This window comes from Bubalus bubalis, chromosome 7 (assembly GCF_019923935.1).
Source record: "Bubalus bubalis isolate 160015118507 breed Murrah chromosome 7, NDDB_SH_1, whole genome shotgun sequence".
NCBI classification, from domain to species: domain Eukaryota; kingdom Metazoa; phylum Chordata; class Mammalia; order Artiodactyla; family Bovidae; genus Bubalus; species Bubalus bubalis.
The window spans coordinates 92,835,745-92,860,654 of NC_059163.1; the positions used below are offsets into that span (position 1 = coordinate 92,835,745).

The following is a 24,910-nucleotide window of genomic DNA, read 5'->3' on the forward strand; positions in this document are numbered from 1 at the left end:
TGTCTTGTTTCATTCTGGCTAGGATGCATTGAAATGAGTTGCGAGGCGTGAGAGCCTGGCGGAGTTTTGATGCCTCCAAGACCTGTAACTGGGCCCTTAAGTGTTCAGGAGAGCATCGTTCTGCCCTACCGCCAGCAGTTGGAGGATTACTGATGTCCTTTTATTTATTTAATTTTGTCTGTGCTGGGTCTTCGTTGCTGCGTGGGCTTTCCTCTAGCTGCGGAAAGTGGGGGCTGCTGTCTAGCTGCGTGTGTGGGCTTCTCATGGCAGCGGCTTCTCTTGTGGAGCTCGGGCCCTAAGGCGCGAGCTTCAGTAGTTGCGGCTCCTGGGCCCTAGAGCAGAGGCTCAGGTGTAATGGCCCAGGGCGCAGCATGGGGGATCCTCCCGGAGCGGGGATGGAACCTGTGTCTCCTGCACTGGCAGGCAGATTTTTTTTTTTTTTTTTTAACCACTGAACCACCAGGGAAGCACACTGATGTTCTTAATGAGAAGAAGTTCATGCGTGAGGAGGGGTGAAATCGACTGCAGTAAGAATGAAGCATTTACACTCGCCCAACAGGATCAGCCAGGAGTGTGACTTGAAGCAAGCAGGGTTTCAGGTAAATAATTGGCCATGGTGTGCGGAGTGGAGAGGAGGAACTGCAGAGGATTCACTGAAAGAGGTCATATTTTTTCAGAGAGGATGGTGAGGAGGGGCCCACTGTAGGTGTTAAGAGAAGCGATGGGGAAGGGAGGGTACCTTTGCCATCTTCCCAAATAAATCCTGGTGCTCAGAACTCTGTCTGACCTGTTCTCTGGTGACCATATAGGCTTTAAAGTCATTGGTTCACTAGTGGGTGAGCTTGTGATGATAGGAGTTCAAATTTATTTCTGTTGTGCCAGCTCCAAATACCAGATGTGTCTGCTTTTAGGGTCTGTGTCTCAGGAAAGCCTCTGGTGGTCTTTCTTCTCCCTCTTCCCTGGTGGCCTCTCTCTAACCCCTCCACAGTACCATCCTGTTACAGGACACGCCCTCTGTATACTAAGAACACCTGTAATGATACCAATTTACCATTGAATTTCTAGATTGTTTCTTGGAAACCTGCAGATGTCTTTTCCTAATCGGAATTTCAGGATGTAGGGAATAATGCTAATAGGTAAGCTTTACTGTGGGCTCCAATGTGCTAGGTACTGGGTGAAGGGTTTTACGTACATTAACTCCTCTAATCTTCACAACTCTACAGGGCAGGGGAGGGGTGCTTCACAGGCATCTCAGCAAGGGGCAGGGCCAAGTTCCCCCAGCTTCAGGTCTACCACATGCTTACCAGCCTGTGCTCAGGCTCCTACCTACCAGCTGCAGCAGCTCTGCACACGCCTGGTGTTGCCATCTTAAGTCAGCGTGGATCGTGGCATTTCTACAGGACGACCGCAGAGCTGAAGTGTGGGGCTCCCCTGTTTATCAGAGGGACTCTGGTCTGGCATTCCTGGTGAGCGTCACCCCAAGAGCAAGTGAAACTAGACCAAGCCAAAGGAAAAAAAAGGTTTAGACTTTATTTTATTATCCAGATTTTTTTTTTTTCCTCCTGGGAGTTGTTAATGGGCTTTGCCTGTGACAGGTATATTTAATCACTTTCTGTTCATGAAAATCATTAAAGTTGGTGTTAAGTTTTTCATATAAAACTATGTTCTAAGGAGCATTAATAAAAATTTAAAATTATTTTAAAATATAGATTATATTTTCTTTTTCAATTTAAATCTTCTGTTTTTATCTTTCATAACTAGGATTAATTACAGTGGACACATGTATAAAAATAAAATCACATACATTAAGTTGGCTATTATTATAAAAATAAAAAATAGTAAGTGTTGGTGAGGATGCAGAAAAATCGCAAGCTTAGTGCACTGCTTTGGGAGTGCAAAGTGGTGCAACAGCTATGGAAAGTAGTATGGTGGTTTCTCAAAAAAGTTAACTGTGTACTGCCGTAAGATCCAGCACTCACCTTTTAGTTATACACCCAAAAGAATTAAAAATAGAGACTCAGATATTTGGGCACCAGTGTTGGGAATTCTGCCCAGAAAGGGAAACATACCCTTGGACTTAATGACTTATAAATTTGTATAATTTGCTAGGATTTCAAAACTTTTTTTTTCTACTTTTGTTTCCCAATCTTAAAAGATAGAATAATATAAATTTTCTTACTATATAATCAGGACAAGCAATGCTAACTGCTATAAAAGTAATATCTAGATCTCAATGGCTTAATACAAATACAGTTTTATTTTTCTAGTGCTTATCACAGTCTTCAGGTAGATGTAGATCATTTCATTTTCTGACATGGTTACTTTCAGTCTACAGCTTCCTCAATCACTGTGGAAGAACACAGAGAGCAGATACAATCATGCAAGGGCTTTAGGACCAGGCCTTGAAAGTGGCCTTTATCTCCTTTTCTCTTCATTCCACTGATCAGGATTGGTCACATGACTGCAAACCAACTTTGTGGAACTCAGAAATGTAATCTTGAATTCTCAGAAAGCATTAAAGGAATTATGGAGCACTTGACTAATCTTTGTCACAATTAAAATTTTTTCTTGATTTTTTTTTTCCCCCAAAAGATTTGAGCTATACTATGAGGATTCAGATGAGAAAACATGATAACATAACACTTGAGTGAGGACAATTAGAAAATGAAAGTGAGATATTTTGTGCTAAGCATTTATGTTTTATGATCTTGAAACCCTTTCTTTACGTATCATGCAACCATGATTGCTATTCCTTTCCTCATTGTGACAGCTCAGAATTCATACACTAAAACAATTTAGGCTGTGCCTGAGTCAAGCAAGACATCCAAATGGAAATTGTTTATTTAATTAGCCTCATCCACATGACTTATTTTTGCTCTTGATATAAGCATAAGAAATAGGAAACAGTCTGATATCACCATCCCCACTCTATAAAAAACAGAAGCATAGAAAACTTAGCTAAGGTTGTCATGCAAGCAATTGTCATAATGCTTACATTTCCAAGACAGATGGAGAGTGGATCTGGGAGGGCTCCCTTAGCAAAGCTGTGCTCATGGAGCCTGAATTTGAGCTCATAAACTATGTCCTTGATTGTGTGTCATGCTTGGTTATGGTTAGAAAGCTTATTTCAATATGGTGTTGTTGTTTAGTCGCTAAGTTGTGTCCGACTCTTTTGTGACCCTGTGGACTGTTGCCTGCCAGGCTCCTCTGTCCATGGGATTTTCCAGGCAAGAGTACTGGAGTGGGTTTCCATTTCCTTGTCCAGGTGATCTTCTTATGCAGGGATCAAACCCACATCTCCTGCTTGACAGGCAGATTCGCCACCACCGAGTCACCTGTGTGTGTGTGTGTGTGTGTGTGTGTGTGTGTGTGCGTGTGCGCGCTAAGTCGCTTCAGTCATGTCCGTGGATTTTTTTTTACCCCATGGACTGTAGCCTGCCAGGCTCCTCTGTCCGTGGATTCTCTAGGCAAGAATACTAGAGTGTGTTGCTAAGCCCTTCTCCAGGGGATAGAACCCACCTCTCTATGTCTCCTGCATTGGCAGGCAGGTTCTAATGCCACCTGGGAAGCCCTATTGCAATATGACTCTGTAAGGGACATGGCTTCCCTGGTGGCTCAGATAGTAAAGAATCTACGTGTAAGGCAGGAGACTTGCATTCAATCCCTGGGTTGGGAAGATCCCCTGGAGGAGGACATAGCAACCAATGGCAGTATTCTTGCCTGGAAAATTCCACGGACAGAGGAGCCTGGCAGGCTGCAATCTATGGGGTCACAAAGAGTCAGACACGACTGAGAGACGAACACACACTGAGCCAAATGCTCTATTTGTCTAATAAGGGTCAAGGGCAAGTGTGATATGGGGAAAGTTATTTTACGTCTCTGACACTCTCAGAGTTTTCTTGCCTGTAAAACAAGGATCTCACAGAGATTTGGGGTTTGGTAAGGTTAAAATATTTGAAAGCAGCTAGCTCAAATTTCCTGGCACATAGTAAGGGTTTCATAAATTTCATTCTGAATTTTATTGTTGTCGTCCTGTATTTTTTAGTCAGAGCTGATCTCCATCTGATGTGGCACTTGAGTAGCCAAGAAAGACATAGACCATGATGCAGAGGGAACAAACATCAGGTTAAGCACTACAACTTGGCCCTCTGACTGTGCTGTAGCAGATGGTCATCAGTAACGTGTGAGATTTATAACCTGAAACATCACCAAGTTTGAATTCAGTTTTTTAGTCCTGTGGAGTTGAAAGAGGAAAGAATGATGGGGTGAAGGGCAACATGAATAGACTTATAGTCATAATCCAGTGAGTGTGTTTGGCGATATGGAGGTAGGATGAGAGAATATGGCCAAACACGTATGAATGAATGATGGCCTGGCCCAGTGTGATGTGCTGGGAGCTTCCTGGAAGCGTGGTATGAAGCATGTCAGGGCCCTGAGGATCTCTTTTGTTCTCTAAGTATCTCAGATGCACTTGCCAGGGAAGATCTGAGCAAGAGAGGTTGGGCTCATGCCTGGAGATGTCTTATCAGCTTGGTATTACTCTTTTTCCATTTCCATCCATCTGGGTCCAGGAATATGTCCTGGGAAGAAGTAACTGCAAAGAAAACCTTCAGTTTCTCTTGTATGCAGTATACAGGGGCAGTAGGGATTTATCACTGGCCAATCATTTCACCTTTAAGGGTGTGGGAAGGGAAGGATAAGATCTATTTCAAAAACTTAACAGTGGACAACCACTGGTGCTGATTCTACTGTCGTTGTCCTTTGCTGTGGGATTTTAGTGACGCTTGAGGAAGAAAAATGTTTGTCCTAAACACTCCTTTCTGCATAGTTAAGCTGTGTTTATTTATTTTTTAAATAAATTTTTAAACATTTATTTATTCTTAAAATATATTTATTTATTTTTATAAATAATATTCACTGAAAAATTATTACTATTTTATTTATTTATTTTTTAAAAATATACTTATTTGGATGTGCTGGGTCTTAGTTGTGGCATGTGGGATCTAGTTCCCAGGGATTGAACCTGCATTGGGAGCATGGAGTCTTAGACACTGGGCTTCCAGGAATGTCCCTTTTCCAGCTGTTTAGATACTTTATAATACTAGCCTGCTGCTGTCTAGAGTTCATGTTCTTGTAGGCAGTTCATGTAGGCAATATAAAACCAGGGTTATATGGACAGACTTCATGGATTTTATTAATTAAATAGAAAAAAAAACCCTCACATATGTGTGTATATGCTTTTTTCTGGCTTTCAGCAGATTCTCAAAGGCATCAACATCTTCCCCCAAAATGCTGAGAATCACTGGTTAGCATATCTGCCTGGTAAATCTGAATCTCACTATTGGACATTGATGCTGTATTTTTTAGAGAAGAAGTTGCTGTTATTCTTATTTGTAACTAATTATGTTTGTGTAACCCTACATATATGTATAGTATAATTTAATAAATTTCAGAATTTTGAATTAAGAAGAATGGGTTCAAATTCTGGCACTCCTGCTTCCTGATGGTGTGACTTAGGCCAAGTAACTTAAGTTCTGTGTGTCTCTATTTCTTTAGCTGACCAATGAATGCTAATCCTTCTTTAGAAGATTCTTAAGAGGCTTTGAAGAAGTATGACATTTGAACCTCCAACATGTTGTATAGTTAAATATAAATATGTTTTATTAAGTCATGGTTGTGTAAAAGGTCTCTCCAAACACAGAGAAGAAATCAGCTATAACCTACTATCCAAACTTGCTTTTATCATTTTACCATGTCTTTCAAGTCTTATTTCCATGGATAGAATTTTTTTTAAAAATATAGTATACTAGAGTGTCTGCCTGTAGCAAGATGGCGGCGGTCTCAATGTCAGTGGCGCTGAGGCAAGCGTTGTGGGGGAGAAGGGTAGCGACTGTAGCTGCCGTTTCCGTTTCCAAGGTTTCCACCAGGTCGTTGAGCACTTCCACATGGAGGCTGGCACAGGACCAAACTCGAGACACGCAACTCATAACAGTTGATGAAAAATTGGATATTACTACTTTAACTGGTGTTCCAGAAGAGCATATCAAAACTAGAAAAGCCAGGATCTTTGTTCCTGCTCGCAATAACATGCAGTCTGGAGTAAACAACACAAAGAAATGGAAGATGGAGTTTGATACCAGAGAGAGATGGGAAAATCCTTTGATGGGTTGGGCGTCAACGGCTGATCCCTTATCCAACCTGGTTCTGACTTTTAGTACTAAAGAAGATGCAATTGCCTTTGCAGAAAAAAATGGATGGAGCTATGATGTTGAGGAGAGAAAGGTTCCAAAACCTAAGTCCAAGTCTTATGGCGCAAACTTTTCTTGGAATAAAAGAACAAGAGTATCCACAAAATAGGTTGGCATGGACTGTATCTCTGTGCTTGACTGTGAATAAAGTCAGCTGTGCAGTATTTATAGTCTGTGTATAATACACCTCTTAATCTCCTAATAAATTTGACCTTTAAACTACAGAAACATTTTTGTGGTGTCTATTTTAAATGTTTTTTGATGTCCCAAGTTAAACATGTTATAATTTCCTTTACAGGTAGGTGATCATACCTCTATGAAATTTCAGCACTTAAAAAATCTATTAAAAGAAATGTTTGAAATCAGCTGCAACATTGAAGTTTTACACTTGTTTTTTATGGCCATTCTCAAGTTAATAGTGTTTATAAACTACCAGCCATCATTATCAAAATACTGTCTTACAAATTTTCCTGTTATCATAGGTAAAGAAATTCATGATTACTGTGCAGTCTGATAAACCTAAGCCCAAATCTCCTTATTATTGAAATTTGCTTCTGTATTTAGAACTGTTTCTCTAAGCTTCTTTGAACCTGAATGAATTGTGTTCCATACTAAACTTTGCCCACTAATCAGTACTTCATGATTGTGATGGTTCAGGTAAAGATTTTATATTCTTGTGAATTAAAAGACTCAGAAAATAAAAACCAATTCTTTGTTAAAAAAAAAATATAGTATACTACATTTATAATTAGATCAGATCATTTATAAACACAATTTAAGCCATTTTCCTTTTTGTTGGATTTTAAGTTATATTGCTTTCCAAAATAGTAATAATTTTTTTCAGTGAATATCATGAAAAAGACATTTTAAAGAGACCTAATCTTTATAGACCTGATCTAGGTCTATAAAGTAGATTTCCAAAGTGGAATTTGAGGGCCAGAAAGTTCTTGTCTTTCTTAAAAGGCTCTTGAAATATAATTGACTCACAAATTACATATTTTCCTAACTTTATGTTATGCAATAAAATGTATTTATGGAAAAGTGCATATTACCATAAACAGTTTATTTCTCATCTATTTATTGCAAAGCAAATACTGGTTTACTTATATCAGAAATACCCTTCGCACCCTTCTCAGTCATTCTTTCTTACTTTCTCCACCAAGGAAAACACAGTCTTTTGGGGAAGTTGTTTCTTTGCTTTTGTTTATAGTTTTATCATTGAAGCATACATCTCTAAATATCAAAGCTTGGTTTTGCTTGCTTTTAAAACTTGATATATAGGCTGTCATACAGTTTGCATTCTTTGTCTGGATTTTAATGTTTGGTTTTATGTTTGTGAGAGTCCGTCTTATTGTTACATACAACTGATAAATTGTTCATTTTCTTTGCCACAAAGTCTCCCAATCCAGGTAATAATTATGAGCTGTGATCTGCCCTCATCACATCATAGCATCTGAAAGGATTTTATATTCTTATATTTCTTTATAAAGAAAGGAAAGAAACAAACATTGGAACATCTACCTTAGTTTAGACATCACAAATCTGAATGTTTTTGGAAGAAGAAAGCAAACATGTTTGTGTGTGTTTCAGTATTTATATGTGGAATGTTCGATAAGAGAAATAACTGATATATAACATATAGAAGATAATTTGCATTCTAAATCATTGCTCCTTAGCTTGAAAATGCAAGTGTGTGTATGTGTTTGCTTACATATGAAAACTTCTTTGTTCCCATGGACAGAAAAAAAAATTTCTCAGAGAATAGATTGTCAGCTCCCCCCTTTTCTCTTTAAAAAAATGTAAAAATGTATATATATATATTTACTTTTGTTTTTAATTAGAGGATAATTACAATATTGTGATGGAAAGCAACATGAATTGGCCGTAGGTGTACATATGTCCCCTGCTTCTTGAACCTCCTTCCCACCTCCCTCTAGATTGTCACAGAGCGCTGGGTTTGGGCTCCCTGCTTCATACAGCAAACTCTCTCTGGCTATATATTTTATATATGGTAATGTATATACTTCAATTGTCAGCCTCCTTTTAAAGTGTGGTGAATGTTTCTATATTTAGATAACAATGTGTTGATAGAACAAGTAGAGGTTTACTTTGGGTTGTTACAGACTTTGACTAATAGCTGTAATCTTTCCTCTCCAAGAACAGAGATAATAGAAGATAGGATTTTTAATAAAATCCACTAAATTGCATATACTTGATTTAAAAAGAAACACAAAGCTTTCACTTTTGTAAAGTGCAGAGATTTTGAAGCAGACGCCTTCCTTATCCTCTACAAGTCATAAATAGATTCATCTTTATGTACTGATCCATTTAAAAATAGACACTATCTTTAGCACAATTGGAGAAGGCAATGGCACCCCACTCCAGTACTCTTGCCTGGAAAATCCCATGGATGGAGGAGCCTGGTGGGCTGCAATCCATGGGGTCGCGAGGAGTCGGAGGAGTCGGACACGACTGAGAGACTTCCCTTTCACTTTTCACTTTCATGCATTGGAGAAGGAAATGGCAACCCACTCCAGTGTTCTTGCCTGGAGAATCCCAGGGATGGGGGAGCCTGGTGCCATGCCGTCTATGGGGTTGCACAGAGTCAGACACGACTGAAGTGACTTAGTAGTAGCAGCAGTAGCAGTTAGCTCAAATGCTTGCAAATAGAGACGTGATGGATTTTAGGAAATTGCAGCACCTCCCCCATCATTCTCTTTTATCTATGAGAAAGGATTTTTTTGAACCTTTGATAGCATCAAGGTCTAAATTAGGAGTGTCCTTAACAAAGTCCCAGCAACTTTGAGCACTTTTCCTTGCTCAGAGTTCACAAAAGTGAACTTATTTATTCACAAAGAGGTGAATATGCAAAGGTCTCATGGACTCTGCGTTGGGCACTGCATCCACTTCTGTAAAGTTGCCCTAATGAATGTCCTGCTTTGTGTGTCCAGTTTTGACTCCACGGGAAGATGAATCAGGGCTTTCTGTTTATTACCTGTATGTAAACAATCAACACAATCCTAGTACACAGTGATCACTCAGGAATATTTGGAAGTTGTTACTCTAGGCTGCTGAATCCCAGCAGCTGGTTTCTGTACAAACAGTATTTGTTACAGCCTCCACAAACTTCCCCAGAAGTTTGGCAACATCACAAAGACCTTCCTGCCACCAAAAGGCTTTCTTGCCACTGCAGTGATTGCTGACATGGAGGGGGAACTGAGCAATCTTCTTAAGACTTTGTTACTCCACTGATGCTCATGATTTCAATGGCATTAAGTTCCAAGATGAGGGAGCAATGAAAGTTTCCTAATGTCCTGCTGCTAAGTCGCTTCAGTCGTGTCTGACTCTGTGTGACCCCATGGACGGCAGCCCACCAGGCTCCGCTGTCCCTGGGATTCTCCAGGCAAGAACACTGGAGTGGGTTGCCATTTCCTTCTCCAATGCAGGAAAATGAAAAGTGAAAGTGAAGTCGCTCAGTCGTGTCTGACTCTGCGACCCCATGGACTGCAGCCTACCAGGCTCCTCCATCCATGGAATTTTCAGGCAAGAGTACTGGAGTGGGGTGCCATTACCTTCTCCATTCCTGATGTCCAGTGTGTAAGAAAGGAAATGGATACTTTTCCTTTTAAGATAGAGTGATCAGTGCATCCTTACTGCCACCTAAGTTACTGAAATAAAATTACATGTAACCTTCTTTTTAAAAAAAAATATTTATTATATTTGGCTGTGCCAGGTCTTAGTTGCAGCACTCGGGATGTTCAGGCTTTGGTATGGCATGTGGGAATCTTTAGTTGCAAAATGTGGAATATTTAGTTGTGGCATGTGAACTCTTAGTTGAGGCAAGTGGGATCTAGTTCCCTGATGGGGGATCGAACCCAGGCCCCTTGCAATGGGAGTATGGAGTCTTAGCCACTGGGCCACCAGGGAAATCCCCACACATGGCTTTCTTAATATTAGAAATTTGCTTCTGAAACTCAGATGTTCTGTGCAACAAATGTTGGCTTTCAGCTCATTCTCCATTACTTTAAATATAAGTATGATACACCAACTCCCTCACCACCAATTTCCTTACATGCAACCAAAACAGTTATTATGCATGTAATTTAAATACATTAGTAATAATTATAAGATGCTTACAATATTGCTTCCTGATCCCCACATAGTAAAAATAGTGGCTATAAACAGTGTTTTGTATGCTGTAACACATTGCATTTCCTCTCTGTTAACACTCCTCAGCTTTTAAAAAAAGTCTGCATTGAGTGATATTTTAGCAACTGCATTTGAAATTGTAGAATTTTCCTATACGTCATGACATTTTGTTTAATATGTTGTAATGAGTATGATGGCTAATTTTATCTGTCAGCTTCACTGGACTAAACATGATTTCTGGGCGTGTCTGTGAATATGTTTCTGGAAGAGATTAACATTTGAATTGGTAGACTGAATAAAGATGATCACTGCACCAATGCAAGTAGGCATCATCTAATCTGAGGACCTCAGCAGAACAGAAAGGCAGAGGAAAGGTGAATTTGCTCTGTTTGAGCTGGAACATTCATCTTCTCCTTCCCTCTGACATCAGCATTCCTGATTCTCTGGCCTTTGCCCTTGAGATTGTTTGTTGTTCAGTCATTTCTGACTCTTTGAGACCCCATGGACTGTAGCCTGCCAGGTACATCTGTTCATGGGATTTCCCAGGCAAGAATACTCTGGACTTTGGACTTGAACCAGGGCTTATACCATCAGTTCCCTGATTCTCAAGTCTTTGGACTTGGACTTATACCACTGTCTTCCCTGGTTATCAGGCCTTTATACTCAGACTGAACACCACCAGACTTCCTGGGTCTCTAGTTCGCAGACAGCAGATCATGGGACTTCCTGGTTTTCATAATCATGTGAGCTAATTCCACTAATAAATCTCCTCTTATATATATCTGTATATATCTGCTACCGAGTCCAGGCTTGTTCAGCTTGCCACACAACAGGCCATGAGTTATTGGGGTAAGGAAAGTCAGCCAACCGAGAAGATGGCAGATTAGTGTCTTAGAGAATGATCCTACCCCAGTTAGAATTTAGACTATGTGTGTGCTCGGGTGCTTAGCTGTGTTTGATTTTTTGTGGTCCCATGAATGGTAGACTGCTAGGCTCCTCTGTCCATGGGATTTTCCAGGCAACAATACTGGAGTAGGTTGCCATTTCCTCCTGCAGGGGATCTTCCTGACCCAGGGATCTAACCTGTGTCTCCTGCATTGCAGTCAGATTCTTTACCACTGAGCCACCTGGGGATATGTTTTATAATTAAAGGGGGCGGGGATGTATGTGGCTGGTTGTTGCAAACTTCTTGGTGTCAGAATCCTTTGTTCTTGAGTAGGTTAGGTGATGATATTTCTGTAATAAATGTTTTTCTGTTCTGCAACTTTTAAAAAATTTATTTCTATCTGAATGGAAGAGTGTTAAACCTTTAAAGTTCAGAGCCTTGAGAATGGGCTATCCTGTATATTTCAGGCTATAGGCAACATTCTTTTACAAAAGGTACAGAAAATAAGCAACAAAGCACAAAGTTTAAAGTAAAAGAAATAGATCCAACATGGAGTCAAATTTGTTCTTCCCTATTACATATCCTATTAATTCTGTTTCTTGGGAGAATCCTATTAATACAACAAGTTTTAAGAATATAAATATAGATCCTTTCTATGTAAACATCAGCCAAAATAAGTTGTGCTGAAAGATAGATATGTTCCATAAAGGTTGGGTATTGAAAACCATAAGATGTTCTACCATAAAACATTAGCCAGGGAGACGTTCTTTGGGGTGTGACTGTACAGGTCTATTTTAATTGCAGTCGTTGATGGATGCAGTTCTGATATCCAAATGTTTACAATCGTTGAGTATTCTGCAGGGACAGACATTTTCTATGGCAGACAAATAGGTTCAGTTTCGTAATAAGAGTTAGTTCATTTTCTATTTCTCTTCTCCCTAATCTCCTGAGTCCTCTGTCCTATCCACAGAATAGAAGTAGTGCATCTTGAGATTTTGCTACTTTTACTGATATATGGGTATGTGGGAAGAGTTGAGCACACAAGTGTAAGGAGGAAGGATGGGACCAGCTACTGCCACTGACAATTCTCCCAGGTTTTCAGGAGCAAACCTCTATTCAGCTGATGCTAGTGGAGCAAACACCAACATTTCCCAATGGGGGTAGATTAGAAAAACACGGTTTTTGAAGCCAAACACATCTGGTTTCAAATCCCAGTTTCCCCTACTTACCTGTGTGAATTTCAGCAAGTTACTGAACCTTTAAGATTTATTTTCTTCATCTATTAAATGGTTAGTATGCTTACTTTCGGAGAAGGCAATGGCACCCCACTCCAGTACTCTTGCCTGGAAAATCCCACGGACGGAGGAGCCTGGTAGGCTGCAGTCCATGGGGTTGCTAAGAGTCGAAGACGACTGAGCGACTTCACTTTCACTTTTCACCTTCATGCATTGGAGAAGGAAATGGCAGCCCACTCCAGTGTTCTTGCCTGGAGAATCCCAGGGACGGGGGAGCCTGGTGGGCTGCTGTCTATGGGGTCGCACAGAGTTGGACACGACTGAAGCGACTTAGCAGCAGTAGCAGCAGCATGCTTACTTTAGAGGGTTGTGATAGGGATTAAATGACATAGTGACATTTTGTAGCTTTTTAAAATTAAAGTATAGTTAATTTACAAAGTAATTCATATATGTATATGTATATATACACACACTCATTTTTAGAAGAATTCTTTTCCATTAGAGTATCATAAGATATTGAATATAATTCCCAGTGTTATACAGTAAATCCTTGTTGTTTATTTTATTTATAATAGTATATATTGTTAATCCCATAGTTCTAATTTATTATTCTCCCTACCCCTTCCCCTTTGGTAAGCATAGTTTTTTTGCTATGTCGTTGAGTCTGTTTATGCTTTGTAAAAGATGATTTGTATTATTTTTGTACTTCTTTAGATTCTACATATAAGTGATACCATATATTTGTCTTTTTCTGGCTGACAATTAATATGATAATCTCTAGGTCCACGTTACTGCAAGTGGCATTATTTCATTCTTTTTATGGCTGAGTAATATTCCACTGCATCATACGCATCTATATCTGTTTCGCATCTTCTTTATTCATTTATCTGTTGATGGACATTCAGGTTGTTTCCATGTCTTGGCTATTGTAGATAGTGCTGTTATGAACACCAGGGTGCATGTATCTTTTTGAATAAGAGTTTTCATCTGTTCTGGATACATGCTGGATCATATGGTAACTCTATTTTTAGTTTTTTAAGGAATCTCTAGGTTTCCCGGGTAGCTCAGCTGGTAAAGAATCCACCTGCAATGCGGGAGACCTGGATGTGATCCCTGGGTTGGGAAGATCCCCTGGAAGAGGGCATGGCAACCCACTCCAGTATTCTTGCCCGGAGAATCCTCATGATCAGAGGGGCCTGGTGGGCTACAGTCCATGGGGTCACAAAGAGTCGGACGCAACAGAGAGACTAAGCACAACACGGTACAAGGAATACCCAGACAGTTTTTCACAGTGGCTGCACCATCCAGACAGTTTTTCACAGTGGCTGCACCAATTGACATTCCCACAAGCAGTGTAAGAGAGTTCTTTTTTTGCCACACCCTTTCCAGTAATTATTATTTGTAGACATTTTGATGATGGCTATTCTGATCAGAGTGAGGTGATATCTTGTTGTAGTTTTGATTTACGTTCTCTAATAATGAGCAATGCTGAGTGTGTTTCACCTGCCTGTTGGCCATCAGTATGTCTTCTTTGGAAAAATGTCTATTTAGGTGTTCTGCCGATTTCTTCAGTTCAGTTCAGTTCAGTCGCTCAGTCGCGTCCGACTCTTTGCGACCCCATGAATCGCAGCACGCCAGGCCTCCCTGTCCATCACCAAATGAGTTCTTTATTTTTTGTTGTTGAGCTGTATGAGCTGTTTGTATATTTTGGAAATTAAGCCCTTATCAGTCACTTCATCTGCACATATTTTCTCCCAGTCCATAGGCTGTCTCTTTGTTTTGCTGATGATTTCCTTTGCTATGCAAAAACTTATAAGTTTGATTAGGTCCCATTTGTTTATTTTTGCTTTTATTTCTTATGCTTTGGGAGATTGGACACAGTAAAATTTTTAAAATCTGTAAAACTTATCCCATAATGGACTGTGATAATTCATTCTGTGTGTCAACTTGGAGTGTGCTTTTGATGAGCTCAACACTGAAATCAGTGAATTTGGAATAAGCAGATTGTCCTCCATAATATGGATGGGCCTCATCCAATCAGTCAAAGCCCTGAATAGAACAAAGAGACAAGTCTCCCCAAGCAAGAGCGAATTCTCCATAGACAGCCTTTGGACCTCACCTGCATCATTGGCTCTAGTAGGTCTCTAGCTTGCCAGCCCACGCTACAGATCTAAAATTGTCAGTTTCCATAGTTGCATGAGCCAATCACTTATAATAAATCCCTTTATATATACATCCTATTGGTTCTGTTTTTCTGACTAACACGTGTGTGTGTGTGTGTGTGTGTGTGTGAAGTTGCTTCAGTCGTGTCTGACTCTTTGCGACCCCCATGGGCTGTAGCCCACCAGGCTCCCTGGTCCATGGGATTCTCTAGGCAAGAACACTGGAGTGGGTTGCCATACCTTCCTCAATTAATACATAGAGCCATACAAAACTAAGGGCTCAAATATGGGAGTTATTTGAGGTTAGCATCTACATTCTGTGACATAAATCTGCCAGCTAATATCAACAAATAACTCATCAGTTTGAGTACAAAATAACATTAAGCAAGAATAAATTCCACAAGTTCATAAACCATTAAATTAACACTAAGATGAGTTACAGTAGGTCTCCTTCCACTTAATGAAAACTTTTCTTCAGATTACAACAGACAATAATATTTTCCATAAGGTCAGAGATCTGAATGACTCTGTCGTTTTTAAGAGTGGATACTTTTAAAACAGAAGAAATTCGCATTTCTTGATAGACTCTGCTGAACTCATTGGGGCTGAAGAGTGTCATAGCGTCTTTGTAACTTCAGCAGCTGATGACACGGCCTATTGCATAGATTCCAGCTCCTATATTTTTCAAAAATTAATAAAAGATCTAGGGGATCTAGAAGATCTAGTGGAGGGCTTCCCTAGTAGCTTAGATGGTAAAGCATCTGCCTGCAATGCAGGAGACCCGGGTCCGATGCCTGGGTCGGGAAGATCCCCTGGAGAAGGAAATGGCAACCCACTCTAGTATTCTTGCCTGGAGAATTTCATGGACAGAGGAGCCTGGCAGGCTACAGTCTATGGGGTTGCAGAGAGTCAGACACGACTGAGCGACTAACACACACAAGCGGAGTGGAGGAGACCAACGATGTGTGAGAGACCTTGAATCTTATTTTATCTGCAGTAGATGGAGCTGCCTACCAAGTGAAAGCCTGGCTCTTTGAGTCAAAATTATGTTTTCTAGGAATGGGACTGCTATAGTAAAATGTATATTTGCAAAGAATGGAATGGTGGGGGAGTTCTGAATTATGAAAAGTTGGCATTATAGAATTATACAAGAAATGATTTTTTTTGCCTTCAAGATTGAAAGTGAAAGTGAAAATCACTCAGTTGTGTCCAACTCTTTGCAACCCCATGGACTATACAGTCCATGGATTCTCCAGGCCAGAATACCGTAGTGGGTAGCCTTTCCCTTCTCCGGGGGATCTCCCCAACCCAGGGATCAAACCCAGGTCTCCCATGATGCAGGCAGATTCTTTACGAGCTGAGCCACAAGGGTAGCCCACCTTCAAGATTAGTTAGGAAGAATACCCAGCTCTTGTTTCTGTCACATGTGAAGCTCCCTCCCAGTAGATGGTGATGGGAATGGAACTCAGGAAACTGAGTCTGTGTCTGTGGTCCCTTTGCGACTGCTAGACTAGTAAACACTCTGCCTGGTTGTACAATGTCCCTTCATCTACAACAGTGGTCCTTAATCCTCATCAGAGCCTCCCTTGAATGGGGCCATTAACCTTTTTCATCCCCCTGTACCTTCTGACTTGCTAGTTTTCTCCATATCAAAAATCCTATGGACAATAAGGAAGATATTAAGAAATTATCTTTTTACTAAGAGATCAGCTGTGCCTCAAAAATAGAAGTTCAGTGGAGAGAGAACCAAGCCTATATCTTATTGACGGCCCCTGTGCTACACAAGGCTGTATAGATTTGCTGCTGCTAAGTCGCTTCAGTCGTGTCCGACTGTGCAACCCCATAGACGGCAGCCCACCAGGCTCCCCTGTCCCTAGGATTCTCCATGCAAGGACACTGGAGTGGGTTGCCATTTCCTTCTCCAATGCAGGAAAGTGAAAAGTGAAAGTGAAGTCGCTCAGTTATGTCTGACTCTTAGTGACCCCATGGACTGCAGCCCACCAGGCTCCTCCGTCCATGGGATTTTTCCAGGCAAGAGTACTGGAGTGGGGTGCCATTGCCTTCTCTGGTATAGATTTAGGCATTCAAAAAAAGACTAACTTTGTGACCTCTTTCTTCCTCTCCTCTCTCTCTCTTGCTCTCTCACTTTCTCATCCCTGTTCCTCTTTCTACACACTTGTGAGGCAGGAGATAGATGAGCTCTGGGCTGGAACCTTCTCCTTGTGGCCAGATACTCCAAAATTAAGATAATGGCAGGAGCAAGAAGCTGAATCACACTCAGATAAAAGATACAGAGACCACATATTTCTCATTCTTGAGGTCAAGGAAACCTCCCAAACTACACATGAGTGGAAAGTTTCCTCAGGGGTCAAAGACGGGAGGGGGTACCAGACCATAATATGTTCGGTCAACTCTCCAGAGACACTTGCCCAGCAGTCCTTCTTGGCTAAAAGATATGTTTGTGCACACAGAGGAGGGCCCTTGTTTTGTTGTTGTTTTTCAGTTGCTAAGTTGTGTCTGACTCTTTGTGACCCCATGGACTGCAGCACTCCAGGCCTCCCTGTCCCTCACCATCATCCAGGGTTCACCCAAGTTCATGTCCGTTGAATAAGTGATGCTATCCAACCATCGCATCCTTCTGCCTTCAATCTTTCCCAAGATCAGGGTCTTTTCCAATGAGTCGGCTGTTTGTGGCTGGTGGACAAAGCATTGGAGGAGGACCCTGCGTCAGACCAAATATCTTTTCAGAGCAAGGCAAAGCAAGATGATTGCTCAGAGGAAACGTGGGAGAACTGCCCCCAATGTAAGTGATTTAAACTACTCTAAAGGTGTACAACGCTCTCTGGGCTCGCCTGTGTGTCTATCTGCCCATACTCTTTTTCCTTCTAATACACACTTTACTTGTTTCACTACTTTCCATCTCTTTGCTGAAATTCCTTTCTCCAAAGCAGATGAGCCAGGGCCTTGTCAGTTGTCAGTGGCCCTAGCGGTCTAATGGCTAGGATTCTGCGTGCTCATCACCACGGTCTAGGCTCAACCCCCGAGATTCTGCTTCAAGCCACCACAGGCCGCAGCCACCTTAGAGCCACCTAAAATCACATGTAGCTTCAGTTCTCACATCTGATACATTTTCTTTCCTCTGGGAAACTTCTTCCAGTCTTCACAAGGTTTTGCCAGCTCCTGTGTCTTTGGTTTTGGGTAGGTGCTCATGGATGCTTTCCTTTGGTTCACATTGGCTGATTTGAAAGAGAAGAGGAAGAACCTGGAGACATGAGTAAAGGGGGCCCTGAACTAAGCCCCCTGCTGTGGAAGACTCTGTTTATTGCAAATATACACACACACAAAGTAGATTATTAAAGAATGAATGTATCTCTGTCCCTTGAATTTGGAGCTCACTATAATTACAGCATGACCTAGGGCCAGTGGAAAGCTCTGCATCTCTTGCTCTCTGTCCTCTGAACAAGAGAGACAGGATTGCATGCCTCGTGGGTGGTACTACTACCGTGTTCAGAGATACAAAGTACTTCAGCTTGCAGGAAGGATTTGAGTGGCCAAAACACTTAGGTAAAAGAAAAGAGTAATAAACTTATCAAACTCTTCCTCCTCAAAATAAGCCATTAAGACAGCATAAACGCAAAACTCCTTGCATGATGAAGTGTGGGTTTCCCAATAGTGCTGAGAATCCATTTTCCCTCCTTATGCTTCAGTTTGTGGATCTAGAGATACTTATAAATTAGCAAGATATTTCCAACAGTATGCACATGGTTGTAAGATCACTTTTCAACAGTATAATCGCTATCAATCACACTTTATGTACGTAAGTCTAGATGTAATATATGGGCAATTTCACAGAACACCATCATCAGACAAGGTCAGTCTGTGATCATGATGGAGCAAGATGAAAACAGGACCACTTGAGAATCATGTTCTGAGTACAGGAGCATTTCCAAACCAAAACATGACCAAGCCTCTGTCTCTCCTAGTTTTTATGAGAGACTACTACTTCTTTGGGAGAAGGCAATGGCGCCCCACTCCAGTACTGTTGCCCGGAAAATCCCATGGATGGAGGAGCCTGGTAGGCTGCAGTCCATGGGGTTGCTAAGAGTCAGACATGACTGAGCGACTTCTTTCACTTTCCACTTTCATGCATTGGAGAAGGAAATGGCAACCCACTCCAGTGTTCTTGCCTGGAGAATCCCATGGACGGAGAAGCCTGGTAGGCTGCAGTCCATGGGGTTGCACAGAGTCGGACATGACTGAAGCGACTTAGCAGCAGCAGCATTACTTCTTTATGTATGGATACAACTTAATTTTAACTCTCTTCTTTTTTTCCAGATAAGAATTACTAAAATTCCCAAACACAAAATCACATCTGTTTCCTGACAGCACCCAATCCTAGGCAATATCCCACTTCTCTAAACAGTACTCAAAATTACTTAACCAGCCCAAATCCTGTAAGTCCCTTCTCATACCTTCCTAATAAGAAAGCCCATATTTCCTATAACAAATGTTATAATCAATAATCCCAACACACTATAGAGGCCTTCCTAGTGGTCTTTGATTGGAGGGCTTTGCTGGTACTTGTTTTTCTGGTTGTTCTGTTGCTAAGTCGTGTGACCCATGGACTGCAGCTTGCCAGGATTCCCTGTCCTTCACCATCTCCGAGTTTCTCAAACTCATGTCCATTGAGTCAATGATGCTATCCAACCATCTCATCTTCTGCCTCCCTCTTCTCCTCCTGCTCTCAATCTTTCCCAGCCTCAAGGTCTTTTTCAATGAGTTGGCTCTTTGCATCAGGTGGCCAAAGTATTGGAGCTTCAGCATCCGTCTTTCCAATGAATATTCAAGGTTGATTTCCTTTAGGGTTGACTGGTTTGATCTCCTTGCAGTCCAAGGGACTCTCAAGAGTCTTCTCCAGTATCGCTGTTGGAAAGCATCAGTTCTTTGGTGCTCAGCCATTTTTATGACCAAACTCTCACATCCATACATAACTAATGAAAAAACCATAGCTTTGACTAGACAGACCTTTGTCAGCAAAGTAATGTCTCTGCTTTTTAGTACACTTTCTAGGCTTGTCATAGCTTTTCTTCCAAGGAGCACTGTTATTGTAGGTCCTACAGATATTAAGGGAGGTCCTACCTAGACTGTGGTTTCTGATTCCAGTACAGCTTCCCCAGCAACTGGAGTTGTTGCTGCTCTCTCACTAGTTACCAAGGGCCAAACGTATCTTTAAGATCATGACTAACCCCTCCACACACAGCATTGGAAAGGAAATTCCTCAGAGTAACTTCAACCCTGTCCCTTATGAAATGATAAGGCTGGTGTTTTTTATTTATCCTTGGAAGAATTTAGTAAATATTTATTGAATATTTACTAAGCACCAGTTATGTGCTAGAAACTATAGTTACTGAGGACATAGCAGTGAATAAATGGATAAAAATCCCTGTACTCATGTCACTTATATGCTATGGAGCATTATGACTCCTTCCTTGTTTGGCTTATTTTAACAGAGTGTCTATATTAGATGTAAATGGCTCTTTCTCATTTAGGGTGGGTAACACAAACTAAATGAGAAATCTTTTGATGACCAGTCTTAACTTCTATCTAACCCATTCTCCCTCCCTTCTGTGCCCTATCCCCTTATTTAAGATGGGGGAAGAAGATTTAAGTTTCAAAGCACACACAATTGAGGGCTAATTCTCTGAATGTTAGTCTGTTTTGGTAATTTAGAGTTATTTGTTATCAGCAACATGTATTTGTACACAAACAAATTATACAGTTTATAAAACTGGTTTCAAATTAAATGTGCTCACCTTCATCTCTGTCATCTTGCTGGCATTACTTAAGGAAATCAGATCTTTTCTTTGTATTGTAGTTAGAAAATTTAACCTTAATTCTAGCACTGCTGAGGTTATCACAAAATCTAAAATAATGCAGTCCAATTTAATTCAATGCCACAAATTTGCATTGAATACCCTCTGTGGTAAAGGACCTTTCTTTTGTGTTTTTCTTTTATGGAGGTTAAAATGCTTTGCAAATGTTAGTGGACATTTTCAAGATAATGCTTAGATCTGATCTCAATAAATTTGTAGCATACAGTATATATATATATATATATAAATAAATATATATATATAAATATATATATATATAACTTACTATATGTATAAAGCAACATTTTTAGTAATGACTCATGTAATAGTGTCTGCAATTGCAATGTGGTTTCCATTATAACTTTAGTCCTCATCTGCTAGTAACTTTCTCCAAATTTAATCTTTTGGGTTGAAATTTTCCATGCCTGGTTTAAGCTCAAAGGTATTTAAAAAAATTTTATTTAAAGTTGCAGGGCAATTCCTTCGACTATCATATATACCTCTTCTAATTTCAATGTAGGCAAGAAAAAAAAAGTAAAAAGGAAAGATTTGAGTGTTATGGGTATGGCATTTATATGTTCAGCTAGAACCATAAAAAGGCCTTTATAGCCTAGACCTAAGATCATTTCACTCAGCTCATTTCCTAAAAAAATTGGAGGAGACTCCTGATACCTGGCATGCCTTTGTCACCGCAGGACTTGCTTCCACGTGGTAACAGTGGCTAAAAAGATTCTTAGAGATTAGGTTCCCATGGCATTTAAATACGTGAGCTTAGCTGATAATTGTGATGCATCATCGCTGATGCATGCTTGCTCAGTCATTTCTTACTCTTTGCGGCCTCATGGCCTATATAGCCTGCCAGGCTCCTCTGTCCATGGGATTATCCAGACAAGAATACTGGAACAGGTTGCCGTTTCCTCCTCCAGGGGATCTTCCTGACCCAAGGATCAAACAAGTGTATCCTGCATTGCAGGTGGATTCTTTCCCTGCTGAACCATCAGGGAATACAATTTCTTGCTTCTGAGGCCCTTGGGATGGGAATTCAGGCCTCCATTGTGTCTTTTCCCTTTGTTCCATGTTAACAAATATGCTATTTAGTAAATTAAAAATGATTTCTCATCAGAAACTATGAAGGATTTTTTATAAACACCTTTTTAGGTGTTTATAGTGAAAAAGATATCTGTTTGGTTTCAGTTCTGGTAGTCACATTGCCAAACTTGGAAACATTCTGCAGACATTATTTTTGTCTTAGGAGATCTATAAATGTAGCTATAAGTTCACCCTCCCTCCTCATCCAAAAATAAGTATGTGACCCTCACAGAGGTCTTTGGTGGGTGAAGCTTATTGGTATATGAGGATTAACAGCATTCTTGAGGAAAAAAAAAATGAAGGGGAGCACAGGTAGGAATTCCTTTTGGGTCCACACGAGAAAAAATGAAATACCCTGAATCTACATTCTTATGTGTATTGAATCTTCGCCTTATACTTGATTTAAACTTTATTCTTATCTTAAATGTTGTTAGAAAGTCATCACTTTTGAAATTGTGTAACTTGATCTTTACCTAAAATAACATCCAATTGCCCCAAAGGCATTTAAAAAGATAACATCTTACATATCCTCTTTCTGAAGACATACCCCTGTGTGTATATTTGCATAACTGCTTTACATGCCTAAACTGTCTATTCTCTCTCTGTTGCTCTCCCATGTAGAATATACATCCGTGTAGATTCAGAATTTTCCACAAGGAACAAAAGGAATCTTATAATGAAAAACAACATTTTTTTATGGATCCATGCCAAGGTACCGGATCCTTGTTCTTTTCCAGTTGATTTATCTTAATGATTCTCTGTCAGGCAAAAGCCTTTATGAATTCTGCATAATGTCCTATTCAATTATGGCTGCATGCTTGCCTCAGCTTTGCAAGGCTAAGCTTGAGATGATCTTTTTTCCTCTAAGAATCTACCCATATTCAGGGACAAAATGAGACCAGTTACTGCTGGAGAAACGTGATTAACAAAACTTTTTTTTCTTTTAAGACTCATGTTTACAAAAATGAAACCTGGACGAGTTTTACCAACTTTGTTTTATATTTGAAGTTATCTTTTCATTTCTTTTCTCAGTTCAGATAGATACAGGTCTTAGAACTATGCTTTGATTTAGTTTTAAGTTTAAATATAATGCATTGTCAAAATATTTCCTCTTAGCTTTTTTTCTTCTGTGCGGAAGCATGGATAGAGCTCTGTGTTGTTTTGTAATAGTGCTGTCTGGGGCTTCCCAGGTGGCGCTAGTGGTAAAGAACCCACCTGCCAATGCAAGAGATGTAAGAGATGCGGGTTTGATACCTGGTTGGGAAGATCCCTGGAGGAAGGCATGGAAACTCACTCCAATATTCTTGCCTGGAGAACCTCATGGACAGAGAAGCCTGGTGGGTTTTGTCCATTGGGTCACAAAGAGTTGGATACGACTGAAGTGACTTAGCATGTAGTGCTATCTGATTCAGAGAAGGCAGTGGCACCCCACTCCAGTACTCTTGCCTGGAAAATCCCATGGACGGAGGAGCCTGGTGGGCTGCAGTGCATGGGGTCACTAAGAGTAGGACACGACTGAGCGACTTCACTTTCACTTTCCACTTTCATGCATTGGAGAAGGAAATGGCAACCCACTCCAGTGTTCTTGCCTGGAGAATCCCAGGGACGGGGGAGCCTGGTGGGCTTCCATCTATGGGGTCGCACAGAGTTGGACACGACTGAAGTGACTTAGCAGCAGCAGCTATCTGATTAAATTTCTGTGAAAATAGATATGTTCTATAATCTGCTCTATGCTTCAGTATGGTAGCCATTGATTACTTGGGGCTGTTGAGCATTAGAAATGTGCCTAGTATGATTGAGAAACTGAATTTTAAATATTAATAAAGTTTAATTTATTCAAATATAAATTATTTCTATGGCTAGAGCCTACTCTCATAACACATGTTCATATAACTTAGCTCTTGAAAATTACACTGAGATTTTCTCAAAATGCTGTTCCTATAACAAGCCACCCCAAACTTGAAGCTTTAAAGTAGCCATTAGTTATAATCTATCATGATTCAGTGGGTTGACTACTCAGTGGGACAGTTCTCACTTGGGGTTCCTCATGTGGGTTCAGTCAGAGGTCAGATGAGGCTGGAGTCCTTTGAAGGTTCAACTGGACTAATGTCCAGTATAGCTCCCTACTCTATGCCTGGGTGCCTGGAATGGCTTGGAACGGCTGGAGACTGCTCAGGCATCTTTCTCTCCATGGAGCTGCTCCAAATGACAAGCTTGGGTCTTTCTGAAGAAAGTAGTCTCAGGACGTTGAACTCATTATACAGGGTCAGGCGTCCCCCAGAGTAGTGTTTGAAGAGACAGGAAGTAGAGGCTGCCTTGTTCTTCCAGCATGAAAACTGGCCCAGAATTACCTTTTCTATGATCTATTGGTCAGAGCAATCCCAGAGCCTGCCAAGGTTTAAGAGATGTTATCCTAGATCCCACCTCTGAATGGGAAGGAGTTAAAAAATTGTGGTTGTTTTTAGTTCTTCACAGCTATTTTGTAAAGTGGCAAATTCTCCCAAGCTCAAACAGCAGTAAATGTGAAGACACATGTATATATTCTCCTTCTCTACCTGACCAATAATATAATTTCAATTGTCTATTTTGAGGCCAAGAAATGACAAGAACAAAGAATGTGTGCTTTTGATGATGTCTAAACTGAACTGGGGACCTCAGATAAGAGGAGAAATTTGTGACTTTATCTCAGTTCAGTTCAGTCGCTCAGTTCTGTCCGACTCTTTGTGACCCCATGAACCGCAGCACGCCAGGCCTCCCTGTCCATCACCAACTCCCAGAGTCCACCCAAACCCATGTCCATCGAGTCGGTGATGCCATCCAGCCATCTCATTCTCTGTCGTCCCCTTCTCCTCCTGTCCTCAATCTTTCCTAGCATCAGGGTCTTTTCAAATGAGTCAGCTCTTCACATCAGGTGGCCAAAGTATTGGAGTTTCAGCTTCAGCATCAGTCCTTCCAATGAACACCCAGGACTGATCTCCTTCAGAATGGACTGGTTGGATCTCCATGAAGTCCAAGGGACCCTCAAGAGTCTTCTCCAACACCACATTTCAAAAGCATCGGTTCTTCTGTGCTCAGCTTTCCTTACAGTCCAACTCTCACATCCATACATGACCACTGGAAAAACCATAGCCTTGACTAGATGGACTTTTGTTGACAAAGTAATTTCTCTGCTTTTTAATATGCTATCTAGGTGGGTCATAACTTTCCTTCCAAGGAGTGTCTTTTAATTTCATGGCTGCAATCACCATCTGCAGTGATTTTGGAGGCC

At 40.7% G+C, this 24,910-nt stretch overlaps 1 protein-coding gene and 1 long non-coding RNA gene across 2 annotated transcripts; both read left to right on the forward strand.

Moving 5' to 3' along the window:
• Positions 1-255: 255 nt before the first annotated feature.
• On the forward strand, positions 256-1,638 carry LOC123334568. The gene is made up of 3 exons (XR_006552591.1): positions 256-599; positions 1,066-1,136; positions 1,224-1,638. It is a non-coding gene; the product is annotated as an uncharacterized LOC123334568 (long non-coding RNA).
• A 4,175-nt stretch (positions 1,639-5,813) lies between these two features.
• On the forward strand, positions 5,814-6,472 carry LOC102413806 (NADH dehydrogenase [ubiquinone] iron-sulfur protein 4, mitochondrial). The gene has a single exon (XM_006061883.3). The coding sequence runs from the start codon at positions 5,830-5,832 to the stop codon at positions 6,355-6,357; it is 528 nt and encodes a 175-aa protein (XP_006061945.1). The 5' UTR covers positions 5,814-5,829; the 3' UTR covers positions 6,358-6,472.
• The last annotated feature ends 18,438 nt before the right edge of the window (positions 6,473-24,910 follow it).

Bases quoted from the DNA above. Each gene is read 5' to 3' on its own strand.
- LOC102413806 (XM_006061883.3), top strand. From the start codon at position 5,830: ATGGCGGCGGTCTCAATGTCAGTGGCGCTGAGGCAAGCGTTGTGGGGG.